General features: G+C 39.4%; 1 protein-coding gene across 1 annotated transcript in view; it reads left to right on the plus strand.

Annotated features, from left to right (window-relative positions):
• Positions 1–20043, plus strand: part of stk32a (serine/threonine kinase 32A) — a 69201-nt gene continuing 49158 nt past the window's right edge. Inside the window, exons 1-4 of the mRNA XM_086309234.1 lie at positions 1–323; positions 1281–1788; positions 8119–8174; positions 11346–11497. Of these exons, the coding sequence (XP_086165360.1) occupies positions 1737–1788; positions 8119–8174; positions 11346–11497 (260 nt within the window). The 5' untranslated portion in view covers positions 1–323; positions 1281–1736. The remainder of the gene's footprint in view (positions 324–1280; positions 1789–8118; positions 8175–11345; positions 11498–20043) is intronic.

Below are 20043 nucleotides of genomic sequence, written 5' to 3' on the forward strand. Positions count from 1 at the left end.
GCCAGCTCTTGAACAGGAGGTCAGCCGCTCATCAGTGTAAGCAGCCCAGTAGCAGCAACCCCCCCCCCCCGCCGCCAAAATATCTGTGTTTCGTCGGCTCTGTCGTCTGTCCTGTTGTCCTCCAGAAGCACAGCGCAGGATTTCGCATTGTCGGCACATCCCGCAAGTCACGTCTTCCCGTGTGGTACCATTTGTTTCCCGTGGCAGATGTCCCGGTGCGTCGTCGTCCGAACACGGGACTACAAGTGATGCTTTGAGCAGCACTGTTGCTCTTCACCTCTCTGCAGCAAAGCGGACTAGAAATGGTCCTATGCTCAACTAAGGTAGGTAGGTGCCCACGGCTGTCCTGCATGGAAGCGTGGGGATACTTTATATTCAGCGCATGCTTTCCTATTTGATCAGATAAGGGCTCCCGGCACAATGTCCTCTGCGGGGTGCTCAGCACTGCGGCTTCCCGCACTACTTTTTTGAATATTTCATATTTACCCAAGAGGGACATTCACCTTCGCGGTGGTGACCTTATCACGCAGTCTCAGGATGACATTCATTAACGGGCTTCCCCAAAGGACTGCATGCAGGCAGTTTACCTACATATCACATTTTAGACCCTCGTTCTTCCTGAAGATACTGACAGGCACTAAAGCGTGACATTAAAGGATTTAATGGAAAACCACTGAAATATGATACGATGTGTTAGGAAATTATCATGCCATTTAATCACTTCAAGTCACTTCTTTGCAACTCATAATTGCATTGTGCATAACTGTTCTGTAAAAACTGAATTTTTCTTTTCTTTTCTTTCTGGAAAAAAAAAATAGAGAAACTTTTGAAATCTCCTGTCCTAAAAAGGCATCTGAATGGCTTCCATTCACAGTACATAACACCACCCTAAATCAAGCCTGCAGCTTTTTTGCTCTTAATGGAAAAAACCTTACCATTCATCACACTTGCACTGTTCTGTGGGATGTGCTTATGATTAAAATATATAAATTCAATTATTGATAAATGATGGGAAAAGTAAAGGAGGAAGGAATGAAGGGGTAGGAAGTGGAAAAGAGATCTGGATATGTAAGAAATGCAAATAGCAGTTATTTTTTTTTACCTCTTTCACTAACTAAGTAAATTTCCTAATCAAGCCTCAGTGAGTTGTTTATGTACTGCTGCTATTAAAGTTTGTTTATTGGTATCTTTAAAGTCTGCTGCCTCTTCCCCCTCTTCCTCTCTGTCCTGCCTTCTCTCACTCCGATGGCGGTGTCATGTTTGCCTGCCTTCCTGCACAGGTTAGACTCTCAGTCATCAGAGGGTCAGAGGCAGAGGCACATCACCCACCCGCCTCCTGGCTTGGACGAGCTGCCCGTCTGCCTGCAGTCGCCTGAACAGCAGCGAAGACAGACAGGGAACGTACGCTGTAGTTGTGCTGCCTGTGTGTGTGTGTCTGTGTGTTTATGTGTGCGTGTCAGCACTTCAGTGCCTTTAGTGTTTTCCCCAAGTCCTTCACTCTCTGTGGGCGCGTGTATGGATCCAGTGATGTGTGGTTGTGTCGAGGTGGGCAGTTAAGAGGAAGACGGGACCTATTCAAGTCAGCAAAACGCAATCGAGCACGTGAGGCTGTCTGTGTGTATGTGTGTGTGTTTGGGGCCAGTTGTTGACCAGGCTATGAGTGAGTCTCAGAGGGAGAGCTGTTTGGTGCTGAGTTGAGTTGAGCACAACAGGAAAAATCCACAAGAGAAGCAACCATGGGGCTTGGCCAGTCCAGCAAGGCTCCAGTCACAGAAGACACAGATGAGGGTGAGTATTAAACCTTTAAAATAGTTCTTGTTTCACTTCTTTTCTACTTTTAGTGTCTTTACTTTGAGATTAACATCTAAACGAAACCAAAGACAGCAAAGGATGGGAGCAGGATTCACCACCACTGAGTGATTGGCTTAACCCGTCTTTTCTTCAGCTTTTTTTGATGTGCAAAGATGTTTCCATCCTCTTTCCAAGATTAAGAGCACTTACAGTTAATGCATAGAAGTGTAACATGCTGATTAGGTCTGCAGCCACTCCTCATCAGTAAGGAAAAAGAGGAATACCTCTTGATATACAACTGTTTAGCTTTAATATGACCACAACAGTGTATATATTTTTTGCAAATATTCTTATAGTTAGGCGTACAGGAGAGAAAAACAAAAGCTGTTTACTGAATGCCAAAGACATTCATCAAAACTCATCTGTTTTTTTCTTTAATTCTTTATTCTTTACATCTATCATTATTGATCACCCAAGTCTTGCATGGTTAGGAATTGTTTTTCTTTTTCAGGCTGATTGCAGTCAAGGGAGCCTTTGATAGGACTAGTACTTTAACTCGGAAGCTCCTGGTTTGAATAAATTTTCTTTTTCTTTGTGTCCTGAGTAGATAATAGTCTGTGATGTTATTGATCTGAGTCAGTCTCGGAAATTAATTCCACTCTGGCGGAACCCCAAGGCCTTCAAAAAAGTCTGTGTTACATGAGTCAGTAATTTAGTCAGAAGTGGAGTGGTTTTTCCAGGTTTTCTTACCTTCTTCTCTATATCCAGTATATCAGGTGATGTGATATATTTGTGTCTTTTTATAAAGTTGCAGACTAAGGCTGCATTTAGCCAAAGGTTTAAGCCAGGGCAGGATGCTACTCTACTCTCCTAATTATCATTAGAATTTTAGAAACATAGCTATTATGCGACCAACCAGAGTCCGATTTTTCACTCTGGCCCACACTCTCTAATGAAATCTGTTGTTTTCTCTTTTTCAATCGAGGCAACCTTTATCAAAGATCAAGTAATTATTCATGGTTAACCCTGATGCTTAGTCATCTCGTGTGCTATTCTGGAAATGTCATTCATATCGGAGCTCCTCTGAACTCTCGAGTTAATGCCATAGTGTACCTTCTTTGACACTTCTCTTTCTCACAAATAAAGCGTGGGTTATGAAGCGCCTTGAGGCGACTTTTGTTGTGATTTGGCGCTATATAAATAAAATTGAATTGAATTGAATTGATTTCACTGAGAGAGGGTGAATATAAAACACATTGTTGAGAAACATTGTTTTGATTTTTTTTAATAGCCCTGCATCCTCGAAAAAAAGTCATCCCGTCACTGATGAAAGTCCCGTGAGCGACAGGAAGAGATAGGTGTCCCTTACTTTACTTTTGTATCCCCTCATTGCTCTATACTGTCTAGATTACCTAAGATACCTGAAACCCAGTGTAATTAGGGGAACAAGGGGGATACTAAAGAAGGCGAGGAAAGATTATTGGAGAGACAGAAAAGTGAGAGACTGCTCCACATACAATGGTACAAGTTGGGTTTTTTTGGGTTTTTTTTTTGCATGGCTTAAAGGTAGGGCAAGCACGACTTCCAAAATGATTCAACCTCCTAACCTGCCAAGAATCTCCACTTCTAATCTTTTCTTTTGACAATTGTTGGTGGTCCGCATGTTAATAATGTGCTCGCTGCTTTGAGTAGCAATAAAGATGCAAATTGAAGTATCGCTTCATGCTTCAGAAGCGTCAAAGGTCACTGTGAGGTGATACCAGTCGCAAACCAGTTTGTTTGTAAAGTCAACATTTATAAATGGTCATATTTCAAAATCTTAGACTATCATTGTGTGTCAGATAAAAAAATAATGTGTTGATTCTCTATACATTACACCTGTATATAAAGAGATAAATGATTTCTCGTTTATTCTGTTGTTAGCCATAAGGGAGCTAACAGTAGTTTGGAGCTTCTAACACTGCCAACAAATATCAGGCCCAAGGCTTCCTGTTGTGTCTGTTGCCACTGTTTGCACATGCAGCTAATTTACATTTAAAAACCTATTAAAAAACTAAATAGTTGCTAGATAACAGCCGATCGTTTCAAAAGTGCACTTAAATAGATGCAATCTGTTGTTTGCTCTCAGTTCATGCAGCTGAAGCCTGGTCAAACATGATTGGTCAGTGCAGCCCAGACTGCAAACGGAAACCAGAAACCTTCTACTTATCTACAGGTTATTTATACTCACATGCAGAGATTTATGGAGATTAGTAACTGACACAAATGAATGTGAGATTGCGCGCTTAAGCTAAATACGCAGCTATGCAAATATAGATATATTTCAGTTTGTGCCATTTTCATGTGCATCCCCTTTCTTTTTCCACACTCAACCGCAAATGCATTTAAAGCAATAGTAAGAAAACGTAGAAAAAAATAGACATAAACTAAACACAAACATTTTTTAAATGTATTTGTTGCTCATTGATAAATCCGACCCTGTAATCAATTTATCTGTGGAATAATCTGTTTTCTGGGCTGGCGTCAGTGCATATTTTCTAGCTTACACTCAACCCATATTAGGTGATTTACACAGAGGTGTGTGCATGAAGGTGAACTCTGTCAAGACACGTTTATCTCCCCTGGGGAATGATGGGTGTGCTTCATGTGTCCCTTATGACACGTGCACGTGCTACCTTGTGCAATAGTATATTGATGAGTCCTGTTTACACCTTCCCGTACTTTAGTGAGATTAGAGCAGACTGACCAGCTGATTCTGTTTCAGTTGTCAGAGCAACTGTTCTAGAAAAGGATGATATTTGAAATGTTCCCAGCCTGGGCACACTCGGACCGAGTAAGAAAGAGTACGTACCAGTCATGCTGAGAGTGTGAGAGACTGTGCGAGGCTCAAACTGACCAAGCGTGATTATTTCAATCCAAACTGATAAGCACATGTCAGTCAGATTCAAATTGACTAGCAGATGAGTGCCAGAGTCAGTCACATGACTTCCTCAGCTAGTTTAAGTCATGGAAACGCTGTCAATTTGCCAATTCCACTCATATGCAGACTTGAATCATTACATGCTCTGTTACTCATGTGTCCATCACATTAAACCATTCAAAGCACTGCTAGTAAATTATGAGTCTCCACCTTGCTCTCACAGCCTCTCTTTCTGTGTCTGCCTTTGTCTCTATCGCTCAATCTCTTGCTCTCTCTGTAGTCTGTCTGCTTCCAACCACAATCACAGCTGTCTTTATAAAAAAATAAATAAAAAAATAAACAAAAAGCATAAGCTCAGCAGAAAAAAATGACTATGTTTACTAAAAGTGTGGCTCTATATGATGAGTTCATGCAAGTGCATCAGTATATTGGCTGCTACAAGCATGCATGTGCATCACAAAGCAGACCTCATATGGAATAGGTTGTGTAAACACTCCAGTGCCGATAGTGTGAGACGAGGATGTGCCAGATATACGTGACTAACAGAGCATAACATTAACTGTCACATCCAATACATCTAGTGACTGCAGGCTGAGTGAGTGCGTGTACGCACGGTACACTGCTGCAAAAGAGGCAGGTAATGTTTTAGGTCAGCGCTATATGTCAAAAAGCAAGCGTTCAGTTCAGTTCAGTTCAGTTCATTTTTATTTCAAACATTTCAAACATGTGCCTTCACAATCATTACAAAATATCATTCCATTATTTGTTTGAAAAGGAGTAGGCTGAAGTATTTACTTATTTGTCCCTACCCCCTCAAGTTTTACCTCTCATTCATTTAATTTTTTTTTGTCTTAAATTAAACAAACAACATATGAAACATATAAACATATGAAGTAAAACAAAACATAACATACATAAATCAAAAACAAGAAATTAGCAAGCCCCACCACAGTATAGTTTCTTTCATATGAAAAATACAGAATGTGTATATTTGCAGATACACAAGTTATGGAAAAACAACAAACCAAAACAAAACAAAAAAACAACCAAAAAAGAACCGCAACACCATTACCAGCAACATTACCGTCCTGGGTTAACCCCGTTTTCTTCATTCTTATACTTATTTAAAATTAGGTTTTTATATTTTACTTTAAACTGTTTTATGTTTTGACTGTCTTTTATTTCTTCTGTTAGACTGTTCCATAATTTAACTCCTGCAATTGAGATTGACATAGTTCTTAAAGTTGTTCTAGCACTTTGTATTTTTAAATTCCATTTCCCTCTTAAGTTATACCCACCTTCTCTTTCTATGAACAATTTACAGATTTCTTTGGGAAGCAATTTATTTCTGACTTTATACATTATTTGCGCTGTTTTAAGCTTCACCAAGTCTTGGAATTTAATAGCTTGCATTTTGACAAAGAGTGCATTTGTATGGTCCCTGTACCCTACATTATTTATTAATCTAATGGCCCTTTTCTGTATTATAGTTATTGTTTGTGTGTTACTTTTGTATGTGTTTCCCCAGACCTCTACACAGTAGCTCATATATGGCAGTAGTAAAGCACAGTATAAAATGTGCAGTGCTTTCTGATCCAACATATGCTTTGCTTTTCCCAGGACGGCAATGCCCCGTGCCAATTTCCCCCGAACATAAGTAATGTGTGGCTTCCAACAGAGCTTGTGGTCAATGATCACCCCAAGAAATTTTATTTCATTTACTCTTTCTAAATATACATTGTCAACACATATTTCTACTTCGATGTTTTTCTTTTGGTTTCCAAACAACATAAATTTGGTTTTATCGAGATTCAATGATAATTTATTTATATCAAACCACTTCTTTAATATCGTTAATTCCTGTGTGATCATTTCCAAAACCTGTGGCAATTCCCCACCTGCACATAGTATATTTGTGTCATCTGCAAATATTACAAACTTTAAAATCTCCGATACTCTGCAGATATCATTTAAGTACATAATAAACATTTTTGGACCCAGTACTGAACCTTGAGGTACTCCACAAGCTATATCCATCAAATTAGATTTATATTCATTTATTTGTACATATTGTTGCCTATTCCCTACATAGCTTTTTAACCATTCCAAAACCACTCCCCTAAACCCGTACTTTTCGTGTTTTTGATAATGATTGTGAATGCAGCCGATAATTCACGTGCGCGTGCCTCTTCCCTCTGTCTGTGTGTGAGTGTGTGACCACGCTCACGCACAGACAGATGAGTGGAAAGAGTGGGCAGCAGCTGTTCCATCCTCGGGGAAACAGCGGAGAGGGAAAACCTTCTGTCCTGGTTGTCATGACAGCAAGAAACAAACATCCCCATCCGGTTCCAATTGGCGATAAATGTTGCTGATAAATGGATACTGAGATATGGAGTTAAGCTGCGGTTCAGGTTGCGTCTGTCTTTGTGTGTGGGTGAGACACAGGGAGCGAGGGAAGGACGCAAAAGCTGGCAGCAAAGAAGCAGAGCTACTGAAATGCTTAGGTTGTCTGAAATGGGTGTTTAGGAACAGACATCATATCAGACATCTTTGTGGCTGAAGGTTATTTCATTTCTCTGTCACATTAGAAAACTGCGACTTCTGGTTGCCCGGGAGACCTCCATCTGTTTCAGCATGACTGGTGCATTGTTCTAAAATGAGCTTAAAGCAAACCTCACAGTGAACCTACTGTAACTGGTGTGACACATGCAGGTTTTTGCATTTATAATACATCAGTGACCTAGTTTTAAAGGATGCACACTTGTAATTTCACTTCCTAAAGGTTTGTATCTGCCCCTAAGTTATTTGCAAGTAGTTCACTTTTAGTCCTCCAGGAGCAAATTCATGAAGCTTTCTCAAGCACAGTTCTTATCATGTTTACTAGCCCACCTATCATGAAAACAACAAAACAGAAATGCTTTAGAAATCTGCCAAAAACAAGCTTTGAATTTTTTTTTATAAAACAACAAATTTGGAAAATTCTGGATAACTACAAATATATTTTAGTATTAAAAATAACATTTTAATTTAAGAGTGTTCGCATACTTGTGGCTTAACCTTTACAGAAAAATAAAAAAAGTTATTTTGGTAATTGTCAATACTGTAAATTTAGGGTATAAACCTTACAGGTTGTGATCCAATGACTTTCATGAACACAGCTCTGTAACCGAGGATACAATGTCATGCCACGGACTCACTTTGATAGTGAATGAGTAAAAACAACACAGGTGTCTAACTCAGGTGTCTTAGCTGAAGAATTACTGGGGTGATTTAAAGAAATCCCCTGTCACAAATCTATAACACCATCTTGTTACAGTTACATACATAATATTTTAGGTCTTAATTTCTGTTTTAGTTTTGTGTTGATTCTAAGAAACTGTTTTTTTTCTCCTTGTTTATGCCAACAGTTAATTTCGACCATTTCCAGATCTTAAGGGCAATAGGAAAAGGGAGCTTCGGAAAGGTAAGTTTCTTTTCATAAGAAATTAGATGGAATATAAACCCAGATTAGCTGGAAACAACAGTAAAACACACACACACACACACACACACACACACACACACACACACACACACACACACACACACACACACACACACCTTGTTCTGGAGTTGCACTATCTGTCTTTGTTTTGTTTTCTAGCAATTTTTGCACACTTGCACTTTATGTTGTCCTGTGTTGATTGTCTGTTATATGTACTGCCATGGTCTTGGAGGAGCGTCTCGCTTCACTGTGCACTGTACCACTGCACATGGTTGAAATGACAATAAAGCCACTTGACTTGACTTGACTCAACTTGACAATGCACACTTCCAGAAGACTGGTGTTGCTTACAGTTTTTTCTGAATGCTTAAACCCTAACTGTGATTCCTGTAGCACAATCTCTAAAACTATTCAGACTTATAGCAAAACCACTCACTGAGTTTGCAAAACTAAAAGCACAAAAACTGCTTTGCACTCAGTTTGCAATTTTGTAACACACACTTTGCAAAACTGTAGGCACAATTCACTGCACAACACTCAATTACCAAATTTCCAACACACTCCTAGCAAAAGTATACACATGTATGGCTATCATTAACACTAATTTGCCAACTGTCTGGCACACTTTCACATGTGAAAACTTTTTTAGATAATTAGTTCACTTTGCAATCAGCCTAAGCACTATAATACAGGTAAGCTGTGTGTGCGGAGTACAATGGAGGGAGCAGAAAGAGTGAGAAGTAGAGGAAGCCGAGGAAGAGGACGTGGAGGTGAAGAAGTAGGATGAAGAGGATGACAAGGACAAGGAGGAGCAAGAGGAAGACGAGGAGGGGGGAGAGGAAGATGAGGAGGGGGGAGAGGAAGATGAGGAGGGGGGAGAGGAAGGGTAGGAAGAGTAAGAAATAGAATTGCTGATGACATCAGAGCTACAATAGTGGACCATGTAATCAACCGTGGAATGACCCTGAGGGTAGCTGGCCAACGGGTCCAGCCTAACTCGAGCCGCTACACTGTAGCAAGTACCATAAGGACATCTTGAAATGAGAATCGGTTAGTACAGTCACTTCGCACAAAGATTTGTAGCACTGCCATATGCCAATGAGAAACACACCAATACCATTGATGTAAAAATACTGAAATTGTTACTTTACAGAATTGCTAGATGACCAGATGCTGGGGGCAGAGGAAGCATGTTCACTGCAGACCAAGTAACCCATATAGTCATTATGGCGATTGCAAATAATCCTATACTTGGAAATAAACACTTGTGTTTGTTTTGATGTGTTTGAATAAACACCAGTACTTGAAGTTTGGATCCCTCCATGCTTATGGATCTATGACAGAAGTATGAGCTCAAACTGACATAGCCTACCTTGTGCACAGAGAAAGCAAAAGCCAGATGTGTTTTGTATTCATACCATCAATGTGCAGTTGGCGCATTGTGTGCTTAGTAGATGATGGCTTGTGTGTACTGTTTGATACGGAAACACCATTTTTACGAAGGTGTGAAGAGTTAATCTAGCTGTGTTTGCTTTTGCAAGAGAACTACAATGTTTTGATTATTGGGTGACAGGTTTTCTTATTTGTGTGAAGAGTTTTGCAAAATTAGCCAATAGTTACAAAAAATGTGCTTAAGCAATCAGAAAAAACTGTAAGATGTCGCCCAGCCAATAATTTGAGAGAAAACTGCAACAACAAATATATAATGGAACTATAAAACTATCAATTTTATGGTTGGATTATTGAAATGTAAAAAATCAGTCACAAAATGAAAAAAAAAAAATAGTTATTACATATAAAACTAAGTCTGTGTTTGTTGTGACAGCATGCAGGCAAACCTCTCAGGTTGTTCCTAAGTTCCATGTAATCCTAGAGCTGCAGCCACTGATTAATGTCATGGCTTATTAATTTGCTAATTTTCTACATTATTCACTGTGAAATTAATGGCCATTTTAATTCCCTAAAGCCAAAGTAGATGGATGTTTTTTGACCAATAGTCCATCCAGTTTACCGTCAGATTATCTGATAGAATCTGCACAATGTAGAGGCTGAAATGAGGAAAATTTGATGTTTTGCTTACAAACTGATAATAAAACTAATAATGAATTCTCAGTATGGTCCCCATTTTTCTTTCAGCAAATCAACCACTTGTTTGAGTTCTGCACAGAGCACAGCATGTTGTCGTAAATAAAACCACACCCCGAGACGTGGTAAAAGTTTTAACAGCAGCACCATGTTAAGCCAAGTGCTGCATAGTAATTCACATCAGCACCTACAGTACATGTAAGCACATATAGAGATGCAGGCACTCCCATGCACATGCAATAACCTTCACACACAACAGAGACCCGCACAATATCGACACTGTGTCCAGTGACAGATAAGCAGTCTAATCACAGTAGATGGCAAGCTGTTCAATGGGAGGAGTGATGTGATCAGGGTTTGGCTGATTAACTGTGCCAGCTGGTCCGCAGATCACTCTCTTAGCAGCAATCACTGGCTTATTGACGCTTGTAGCTCAGACAAACATGACAACAAAAAAGTGTAGTGTTATTACAACTCTACATGTTAATAAAAATGCATGTGTTTCCCTGTTTGAGTCGTCATATACCGTCTGTATGCATTTGATACACAACAGCAGCTTTTCACATCGTAATGGGTTGTTATATTCCGCTGTTTCTTTTTGCTGGATCATATAATTAATGCTATTTATTTGAGAAAACTGACTGCATTCCCCACTGACACACACTAGCAATTCTAATGAGTGCTAACCTGATGTTTCCCATCTCTAAAATGCTAAATATGCTGGTGTGAAAAGTTAAACATCTTAAGAGGGGATTAAATTCTTGATCACTGGCTTAAAGACAAATCTTTTCCTCCCCAACTTTCCATCCAACCTTTTTTGGTAGACTGTGTTTCTGGTTATTGCAGAAGTGTTTCAAATGGTCCACCTCTTCCTTTGTTGGTGGAAAAAAAGTTTTTAGATAAGTATGGATGAATGATGGAAACATAAGTCATACTGTAAATTTGTTAGTCTGAGTATTTTTAAAAACAGAATGCTGTTTTTTGATTCATATCACAAATAATGAATTAATAATCAACAGGAATTTACCTTACGCCATGTTGTCACATGTGATCTTGTCACTTAAGGTCTGCATTGTGCAGAAGAAAGATACCAAGAAGATGTATGCCATGAAGTACATGAACAAGTTAAAATGCGTGGAGCGGAACGAAGTGAGGAACGTCCTCAAAGAACTCCAGATCATGCAGAACCTTGAACATCCTTTCCTGGTCAACTTTTGGTAAGTCATCATGCTGTAATAAGTGCAGTTGTGGTCAGAAGTTTGCATGCACTCATTATGGGCAATGTCATTGTAATAAGCATGCATCAGCATACATCCTTAATGACTTTGAACAATAAGAATTGGGCGCACAAGTTTAAATTCATTTTGGATTTTCTCTAAGTCACATCGATACACTTTACTTTTATTACGTGATGCTTAAGGTTCTGCAGTGTCTTTTAACTTGTCAGGGCCGATTACAACTGGTAGTTGCTCTTTGCTAGCATAAAAAGGATTTGCTTGACAGCACTCATTGGATTGACCAATGCACAGAACAATGACAATGTCCAAGGAACTCAGTGAAGATTTATCTATATTTTATAGTTAATCAAGTTGGGAAGGTATTTTAACTGGAGCTTTTTCCAAATGAGTGCCGATTCCAAGACTGAGCGCAGATGGGTGTTTCAACAGGACAATGATCTCAAATACACAAGTGGATAAAGCATTCTTATATTAAGCTTACAGACTTTTTCCAAAGCTCCGACCTGAACCCTGTTGAAAATTTGGGAATTATACTTAAAGCTGAGTCCATGCCAGGAACCTGAGCAGTTTAAATGCTGAAAGAATAGTGGTCAAATATCCAGGCAGAGTTCTGCCAGACACTTGTTGAAGGCTACCAAAACATCTAGTCAGGATGCAACATTCTAAAGGTGATCTAACCAAATAAGAGTGGAGGTGCGTGTATATATTTTGAGCCTGTATACATACTTTTGATCCAATGTGGATAAGAAAAATGATTTCAAACTCGTGCATCCAATTCGTCCTGCTTAAAGTCGGTAAAGATGCATGCTGTACAATCATTCCACCCTGGTAGAAGAACATTTCAAAGGCATCATTAAAAACCCCAAATTACCATGACATTCATGCCCATGATTAGTGGATATAAACTTCTGTAAACAACTGTATTTAGATGTTTGGTTGGGTCTTTCTTTCATTCTGTATGTGTGTCTGATAGATTCATGAATGCATGAATGAATCTTCCCAGGGTCATTTCTGTCAGAGATTTTGGGGACTCTGACAGAAATGTGTTTTGTTTTTTTTTAAATTCTGGCTCAGAGTGTATTGAATTTAGCACTAAGTGACTTTAGCAGAATACTGCTGAATTCATTAAATATGTACACAAAAGGCTGCTGTGAAATTATGAATGCTTTCCATTTCAGCAGCTGATCTCAAAGGCTTGTGTTTCACACTGGTTATTGCCATCAGCTATAAATGCCCCGTCGTTGGTTTAGTAATGCATTCTTTCTCACTTATTTATTTTATATGGTGACTGGATCCTATCAAATCAGTAAATGCGCAGACCCAATGAAAGAGTGTGATCAATTAAACAAAACAACAAAAACAAACCCTTTTTACACAGTCTTGGAGTGAGCCTGCAGATTCATCCAGAAAGCTGTTGACCACTGAAGAACAGCAAATGTATCTCCTCTCTTGGCAGCTTCCCACTTGCCTCACCGCATCTCGGTTTGAGGAAATCTTTTACTCGACAACTGTACAAGCTCATTCAAACTGGGAATGCTAATCTAGGATGACTCATCAGGTACCTTTAACCAGCCATTCGTCATAATATTGAGCACCAAGAATCGTACTGAAGATGCCTGATAAGTATAGCTTGTTAAGTTTTCTTCTGAAAGGCGTCATTAATTCTTGATAAGCACTCCCACACTGCAACGTTTGAAAGGAAGCCACCCTGGTCTAATGTCAAGCTGAGAGGCAGAAAGATGTCTTTCCAAAGACGAAGAAAAACAGCAACAACACACACAGTCTGTTTTTTAAAGATTGAAAGATAGTTGTTTGTTCAGTTCTGTTACAATGATAGTGATGATTATTATTATTATCATTTCCTCTTACATATTTTTTTGATTTTAAGGTATGTCCTTCTGAACACTTGTGAGGTATCAGGTATTTTGTTTTCTACTCTTTATCCATTGTGTCACTTTTATATAATTGATTGCTAGTTTGACAAAATTAATGCTTAATTTTTAATTACCTATATGATGGAAATAAAACCTACTTTGGTGAGAATGAATAACAAGTCATTTAAGCACATTTTTTCAAAAAAGGAGAGGAGGAGAGGATAGATGGACACATGAAAACAGAAAAAGAAAAGAAGACACAGGCAGAGTGCAGTGCAGTCTGTGCAGTGTACGGACTCATCAGACAAACAATACCAGTGCTTGCTTTCTTGCTTGATTGCATGCTGTGTTGGATGAAAAAAAAAAAAGGAAGTTAATGCTGTTGGCAGTGTAAGCCCCTCAGGGTGGGGGTGATATCCTCTAGAGATGTGCTTGGGTCAGCGCTATGCCCACTCTCTTTCTCTCCCTCTCTCCCTCCCTCTCTCTCTCTCTCTTTCATGTTGAGTTGGCATAAGTTATGATTGTCCTGAGGTAAGTGCTCAAGGTCAGAGAGAGGGAGAGATTACCTGCAAGCGTATGAACTGCACTGAGCCAGTTAGATGCAGAAAGCTGCCTCCTGGCTGTCCTCTCCTCTTCCTCTTTTCAGTCACCTCTTACGTGTCTTCTCTCACCTCTCCTATTTCACTCCCTCACCACCTGCTATACTTCCTTTTTGCTCCTCTTGCTGCCACTGCACTTGCGACTGGGCATTGCCTCAGAATGTCTGGAAACTGGGCAGCCAAACAGCAATGCATTTGAGAGACAGGAGTGAAAACAAAGCTATTTATGCCATGTTATGCATTTAAAATGTAAAAAGTATTGGTTTTGATCGCACCACAAACAGTAAAGCAGCCAGTTGGGCATGAAAGTCATACATTGTGGTGTCAACCACTCGTTGGCATTACAATCCTTTGACTAAAAGGGAAGGGATACTGTACAGTCATGCTGCGAGGAACACAGAGAGGCTGCAAGTTTCAGCTTTTAGGCTTGCTGCCTGTTTAACTGTGGATTTAGCATTCGATTTGTTTGTTGACGAGGGTATAACACAGAGGAAGAACTTTTTTCAAACAGCTTGTTTGTTGCTTAGTGTATTGGAAATGTTGAGCACTGGTTGCGCACTCGTTTTGTTTGTGAGCAACACTAGCCTCAAGCAGAGAAAGTCAGTCATGCAGTAATTTTGACTGTTGTGGGCTTACTTTAGTACTTCAGAAGTCTCCATAATGACATCTAGGGCTGATCCAATATCCCCGCAATAATACTGGTATCATTTTTTACAAATTTTATAAAAACGTCATATCGCTGTATCATTGCTATAGCAATGCTAATTCGCACAACAATGAGACCAGCCCAGGCATGTCTGAGAGCCAGAGCGGCCTCTGATGGCAGTTTAGTTGCTAAGAAGGGAGCTACTTCAATAACCTCCAGCAAACCACATTATGCTGCAAAATATGCAAGAAAATTGTTCCAGCTACAGGTGCAAACAACAAACTTGTTTCACCACTTGAGGCAAGAACACACACTAATGAGTACAGTCAGCCTACGAAGGAGGAGATACTAGCACTAGTTATACTCCATATGACAGAAAGGGCAAACAGTAGGTGGAAAATACTGCTGTGGTTACGTGGTGGAAAAACAAGGCTTCAGGCAGCTGGTTAAAAAGCTCAAACTAAAATGTAACATCCCAGGCATAGATAATATTTTTCAGTTTTATTAAATGACAATATCGTGCAGACTCCTGAAGAGTTACAAGGTTAGGCTACTGTACTTTAGATATTGAAGTGTTTGTCGGTGATGTTACAATTCCTTAAAATTTCCAGGGAAACAGGCTAGGCCTTAGGCTGTGTCACTGGAGATAATGTTGTTGTTTCTCCTGCTGGCACCTCATTTCAATTACGAACTGTGTCATCAGTGACAGAAGCTCATGGGAAAGAAGAAAGGAAAATGCTCTTCATTTACTTACACTTACACCTGTAAGTTGCCTGCATCAATAAAATGTTATTACAAATTTAATACCTTGATATAAAGTTTGACCTCTAATTGACATTGCTAAATTCTGGAACCAATACCTTCATGATATAACATGCCAATTATAAAAAAAATAGTTGTATAACAGTCAAAGGCAGAAAGAAAGAAGCACATTAGCAAAAGTCTGAGACATTGTGAAGTAAAAGCTTCATTTGCTTTAGGGAGTCCCTCTTTTGCATTATGTAATCTTACTAATGCACTAGATTTCTATGCAGAAAAAGGCATCATTCATCATTTCTCATTCATGTGCATCTTTGTTCTCAGAAGCCACGATGTCCTCCCACACACACACAGAAAAAGGCAAAAAAGAGGACTATTCATCTAAGAATCCTTATATAAAAGGTTCCGCAAACCAGACACATTGTATTCTGCAGAACTACAGTCTGCTTAGAAACAGGATGCATTTTAGAAGATTGGCACAACCAAAGAAAAGCCCAGCTCCAGACTCGAATATCACGATTACTGTAACGAGGCCTTCTCGAACGTCAGGTACAAACAGTATCCTTGTGTATCTGCGAAATTTGTGTGTGAAATCCTCAATTTACTTTTAACACTGCAGCCATCGCTGAATGCTTGAAGGCAACATGTCAGCACGTCAATTGGTCTTCAGTCAAGGTGACCTGAATCAGAAAATATGATAATCAAACACGGTTGCTGATTCCCTGAAGACTCAAGCACACAAGTAGGAAAACCTGCTGATAAAAAAATGCAAAAAAAGTTAGTTGATTAATATTTTTATCATTTGCTAAATTATTGAAGTAGTATTTCTTATTGCTTGTTTAAGTGTAATAGTTTATATATTTGAGGGCAAGAATTTAGCAATGCACTTCTTTTTTTAGACGCAGACTGATGGAAGCTGTCAGTCACAGGGAGGTGTTGGAAGATTGGGTGGGAGGAAGGTCGGAGGGCTGTCGGCATCGATCCGGCATGTCTCAGTCTGAGCGGTTGACTCTCTCTGCCCATTTCAAACAAGGTGTGGTGGTCAGATTAGGCGTGTGTGCATCTGTATAGTATTTATGTCTGATCACTATAATTGCATTACTCTGTGGTGAACAACAAAGTCCTGATTAGGCATTTTATCACTGAGATTCACTGGTGTGGTTGTTATGCTGCGGGCATTCAATAGATAAATGTTAATGAGCAAAAATCACTCAGCAGTTTAGAGGGAGTTTTAGTTCATTAACTTCACAAAAGGTGTATGGAAGATGGATTACTGCAAAGACCAAAAGTCTGTCGTAAGTGCTTCAATATTAAATTTAGTGTTAGAAATACAAGTGAGGCAGTGGCTATATTATTTTCCTTTTATTATTTAAGTATGTACTAGATGAGAGTTTCATTCAATACCGTATAGAAATTCAATTCAGTTTTATTTATATGGCTCTGATTCAACACAAAGTCATCTCAGGGCGCTTTATATTGTGATGAAAATATAAGGCCTTTGGAAACTGCAGCATATTCAGTATTATTTCATTAACTGTGTAGCCTTACATGTCATAACTGTTACCTTTGACAGAGGGAAAAGGGAGTCTTTTTGTAAGGACACGTTACCATTAGGTTGTGAGCCCCTGTGGTTTCTTCCATTACTAAAATGGCCCGGGGTGTCTTTGCTTCTAAAAGCTCCATGGCGGATGCTCTCCCATCGGACCGGCTGCCTGAAAGCCACCAAAGGGTCACATTGAAATGCATGTGTGGCACAGTAGAGCTAGGTACAGAAAGAAAGAATATTATGGAGGTGGGAGCGGTTAAAAGACAAGCTGAGGAAACAGAGAGAGCTAGCGCGCCACAGAGACACCAGGCTCGATGCCAGGAAAGCGAATGAAAAGTTTTTCACAGTTTCAACGTAATGCACAGGTGCTAATCTGCAGCCTGATGACTCTTGGCTTCTGTCAGCCCACAACTGTGGTTGAAGCATCAACAGCGTTATTTGCTTGTGGATGTCTGTTCTTTCTGCAGGTGCAACGGCAAATGGAGACGGGACTCCCATTACTGGCTGATTATTTTCCATTTCATTCTTGTACAGCTTTTCATCTTCATGCCATTATGTTGTTTATGTCATCCATTATTAACAAGTTTTGTGAAACTTTATCTGTCTAGCTGCTATTAATCTAGGATACAACAAAAAATGTGTTCAGAAAAGAAAAAGCAAACAACTACAGCTGTGATTGGACTACCACTTTTAAAAACAAGGTTATTTAGAAAGGGGGGTTCTCTAAGTTGCTAGGGTTGTTTTCGTTTACATACAGTGATCAGCGCAATGCACAGTTTTAATATGAGACAGCGTCAGTGGTGACTCAGGTAGCTTCTGTGACCCAGACTCTACCTGTGGCAAACAACATAATCAGTGCCATTTCTAATTCATTTTGACAGCAGTGGCAGCAGGTCACTAAAGACTTCATTCATATTCAACTGCCTTCCAAGTACCAGCTCCCCATGGTCAGAGAGCGACTGAGAGGGAGAGCACATTCACAAGCACCGTTTCTTTCTTTCTTTTTTGAAGAGAGTGCTGAAATAGCTGAATTATAGAGCTGTATTAATACTAAGTCAGTCGTCTCCAGATCAATGTTGATTATTATCAACTATCATTAAAAAACAAAATACTTAATGCACTCTAATCGCAGCGCAAAAACCACAACCATAAAAACAGATAGGTCTGTGTGAGTGTACGATGGTTTGTCTCTTTTATGTGGAAGTCTTTGGCAAGTCAGTCACTCCTCCATTTCCACCCCACCCCCCCATCCCCACCCCCCATTTATGGCTAAGCCCTTTCAGTTTTTACCACCTTGTCTCTTTGACGGAAATCCTAGTGGGACAGGAAAACATGGAAACCTCAGCCAAGCGTGAGAGTTGGTTTTCTACTCGATTAAACTGGTTTCACGGACGGCTCTAGAGTGATATCGATTAACTTGATGGCCTCGCTGCCCTGAAGCCAACACAAAGTTGTGAACTCATCAAGTAGTTGAACAAGTAATACATTGAACTTTCATATTAACGTATGTGTTATTACAATACATCGTTATACTGACCATTGATAATCTACCAACCAACTGAACCCATCCCTCAAAAAACTCTTGTATTTCTTTTTTCCTTTAACAAATGACAGGAACATTTAAATCCTGTAATGCAGGTAAAGTGAGAGCGCCATCCACAGTTTGATTTTGAAACATTTAAAAAAAAATTATGCTCACACACTGCTTTATTAGATACACCTTAGTCCTTCTGTTACCTGCTTTAATTCTTCATGGCCTCGATTCTGGAAGGTGCCGGTAACATTGCTGCAGATTTTTAGCTGCACATCCATGATGCAAATCTCCTGCTCTACCACATCCCAAAGGTTCTCTGCTGGGTTGAGATCTGGTGACTGATGCCGTATGAGTACAGTGAACTCATTGTAATGTTCAATATCCAGTTTGAGATGATTTGAGCTTTGAAACATGGTGCATTGTACTGCTAGACGCAACAGAAGATTAGCACACTGTGGTCATAAATGGAGGCACATGTTCACCAACAATATTCAGGTAGGCTGTGGTGTTTAAATGATGCTCAGTTGGTAGTAAGGGGGCTAAGCATTTATCCCCCACACCATAACCCCAATGCCAACATCCTGAATACAAGATACAAGGCAGCATGGATCAATGCTCTCATTTTGTTTTTATGCCAAATTCTGACACTGCTGTTCAAATGTTGAAGCAGAAACTAAGAATGACCAGAATATGCAACAATCTAATTTTCAGTTGTCCAGTTTTCCTTTGACGAGTAGTTATTTGAGTTATTGTTGCCTTCCTATCACCTCACTGCAATCTCATCCAGAGATCTATGCTCATTGGATATTTTCTCTTTTTTGGACCATTCTCTGTAAAACCCACAGATGGTTTTTCATGAAAATTCCAGTAGATCAGCAATTTCTGAAATACTCAGACTGGCCCATCTGGCACCAGCAGCCATGCCACATTCAAAGTTGCTTAAGTCACCTTTCTTCCCCATTCGCATGTTTGCTTTGAACTTTTGCAGGTGATCTTGACCATATCTGCATGCCTAAATGCATATGGTATCTGGCATGTAATTGGTAATTAATGAACTATTTGGATGTATAATGAATTAAATGCAAAGAATAGGAATGTCCAATATTTGTGACCCTTTTTTCTCATATTTGTATTTTAGCCTATTAAAATATACCTAAATCGACACAAACAGAAATCCATAAGATTGGCTCATGATATCTCTAGTATACATGACATAAAATAAATAATTATTAAATAGTTAGTAGTAATGAATAAATTAGCAAGAAGCACATTTAATTCAGATGTAAAGATCAATTCCCCTGTCTTAAAAAAAGTTGCTGAACTCAGCACATTAGAAGAAATCATCTCTTTGTATACATATTAAACAAGTAACTCCTTTTCTTGTTTTGTGGCCAAGAAAAATGAGCAATTAATGTCCCGTTTGTGTCTCCTAAATACTTGTGACAGAGTCCTGTTGTATTCTTTACCTCCTTAAATTGGCTCAGTTAGAGGTATTTACACTCCATGTGTGTGTGACAGAAAGAGAAAAACACTAAGGTAGAATAAGAGAGAAGGGATGAGAGAAACA

The sequence above is a fragment of the Aulonocara sp. 'chitande type north' Nkhata Bay genome, linkage group LG10 (genome assembly GCF_057382095.1).
Source record: "Aulonocara sp. 'chitande type north' Nkhata Bay isolate Kocher_YH1m ecotype deep benthic linkage group LG10, A_spYH_male_GT1.1, whole genome shotgun sequence".
Taxonomy (NCBI): domain Eukaryota; kingdom Metazoa; phylum Chordata; class Actinopteri; order Cichliformes; family Cichlidae; genus Aulonocara; species Aulonocara sp. 'chitande type north' Nkhata Bay.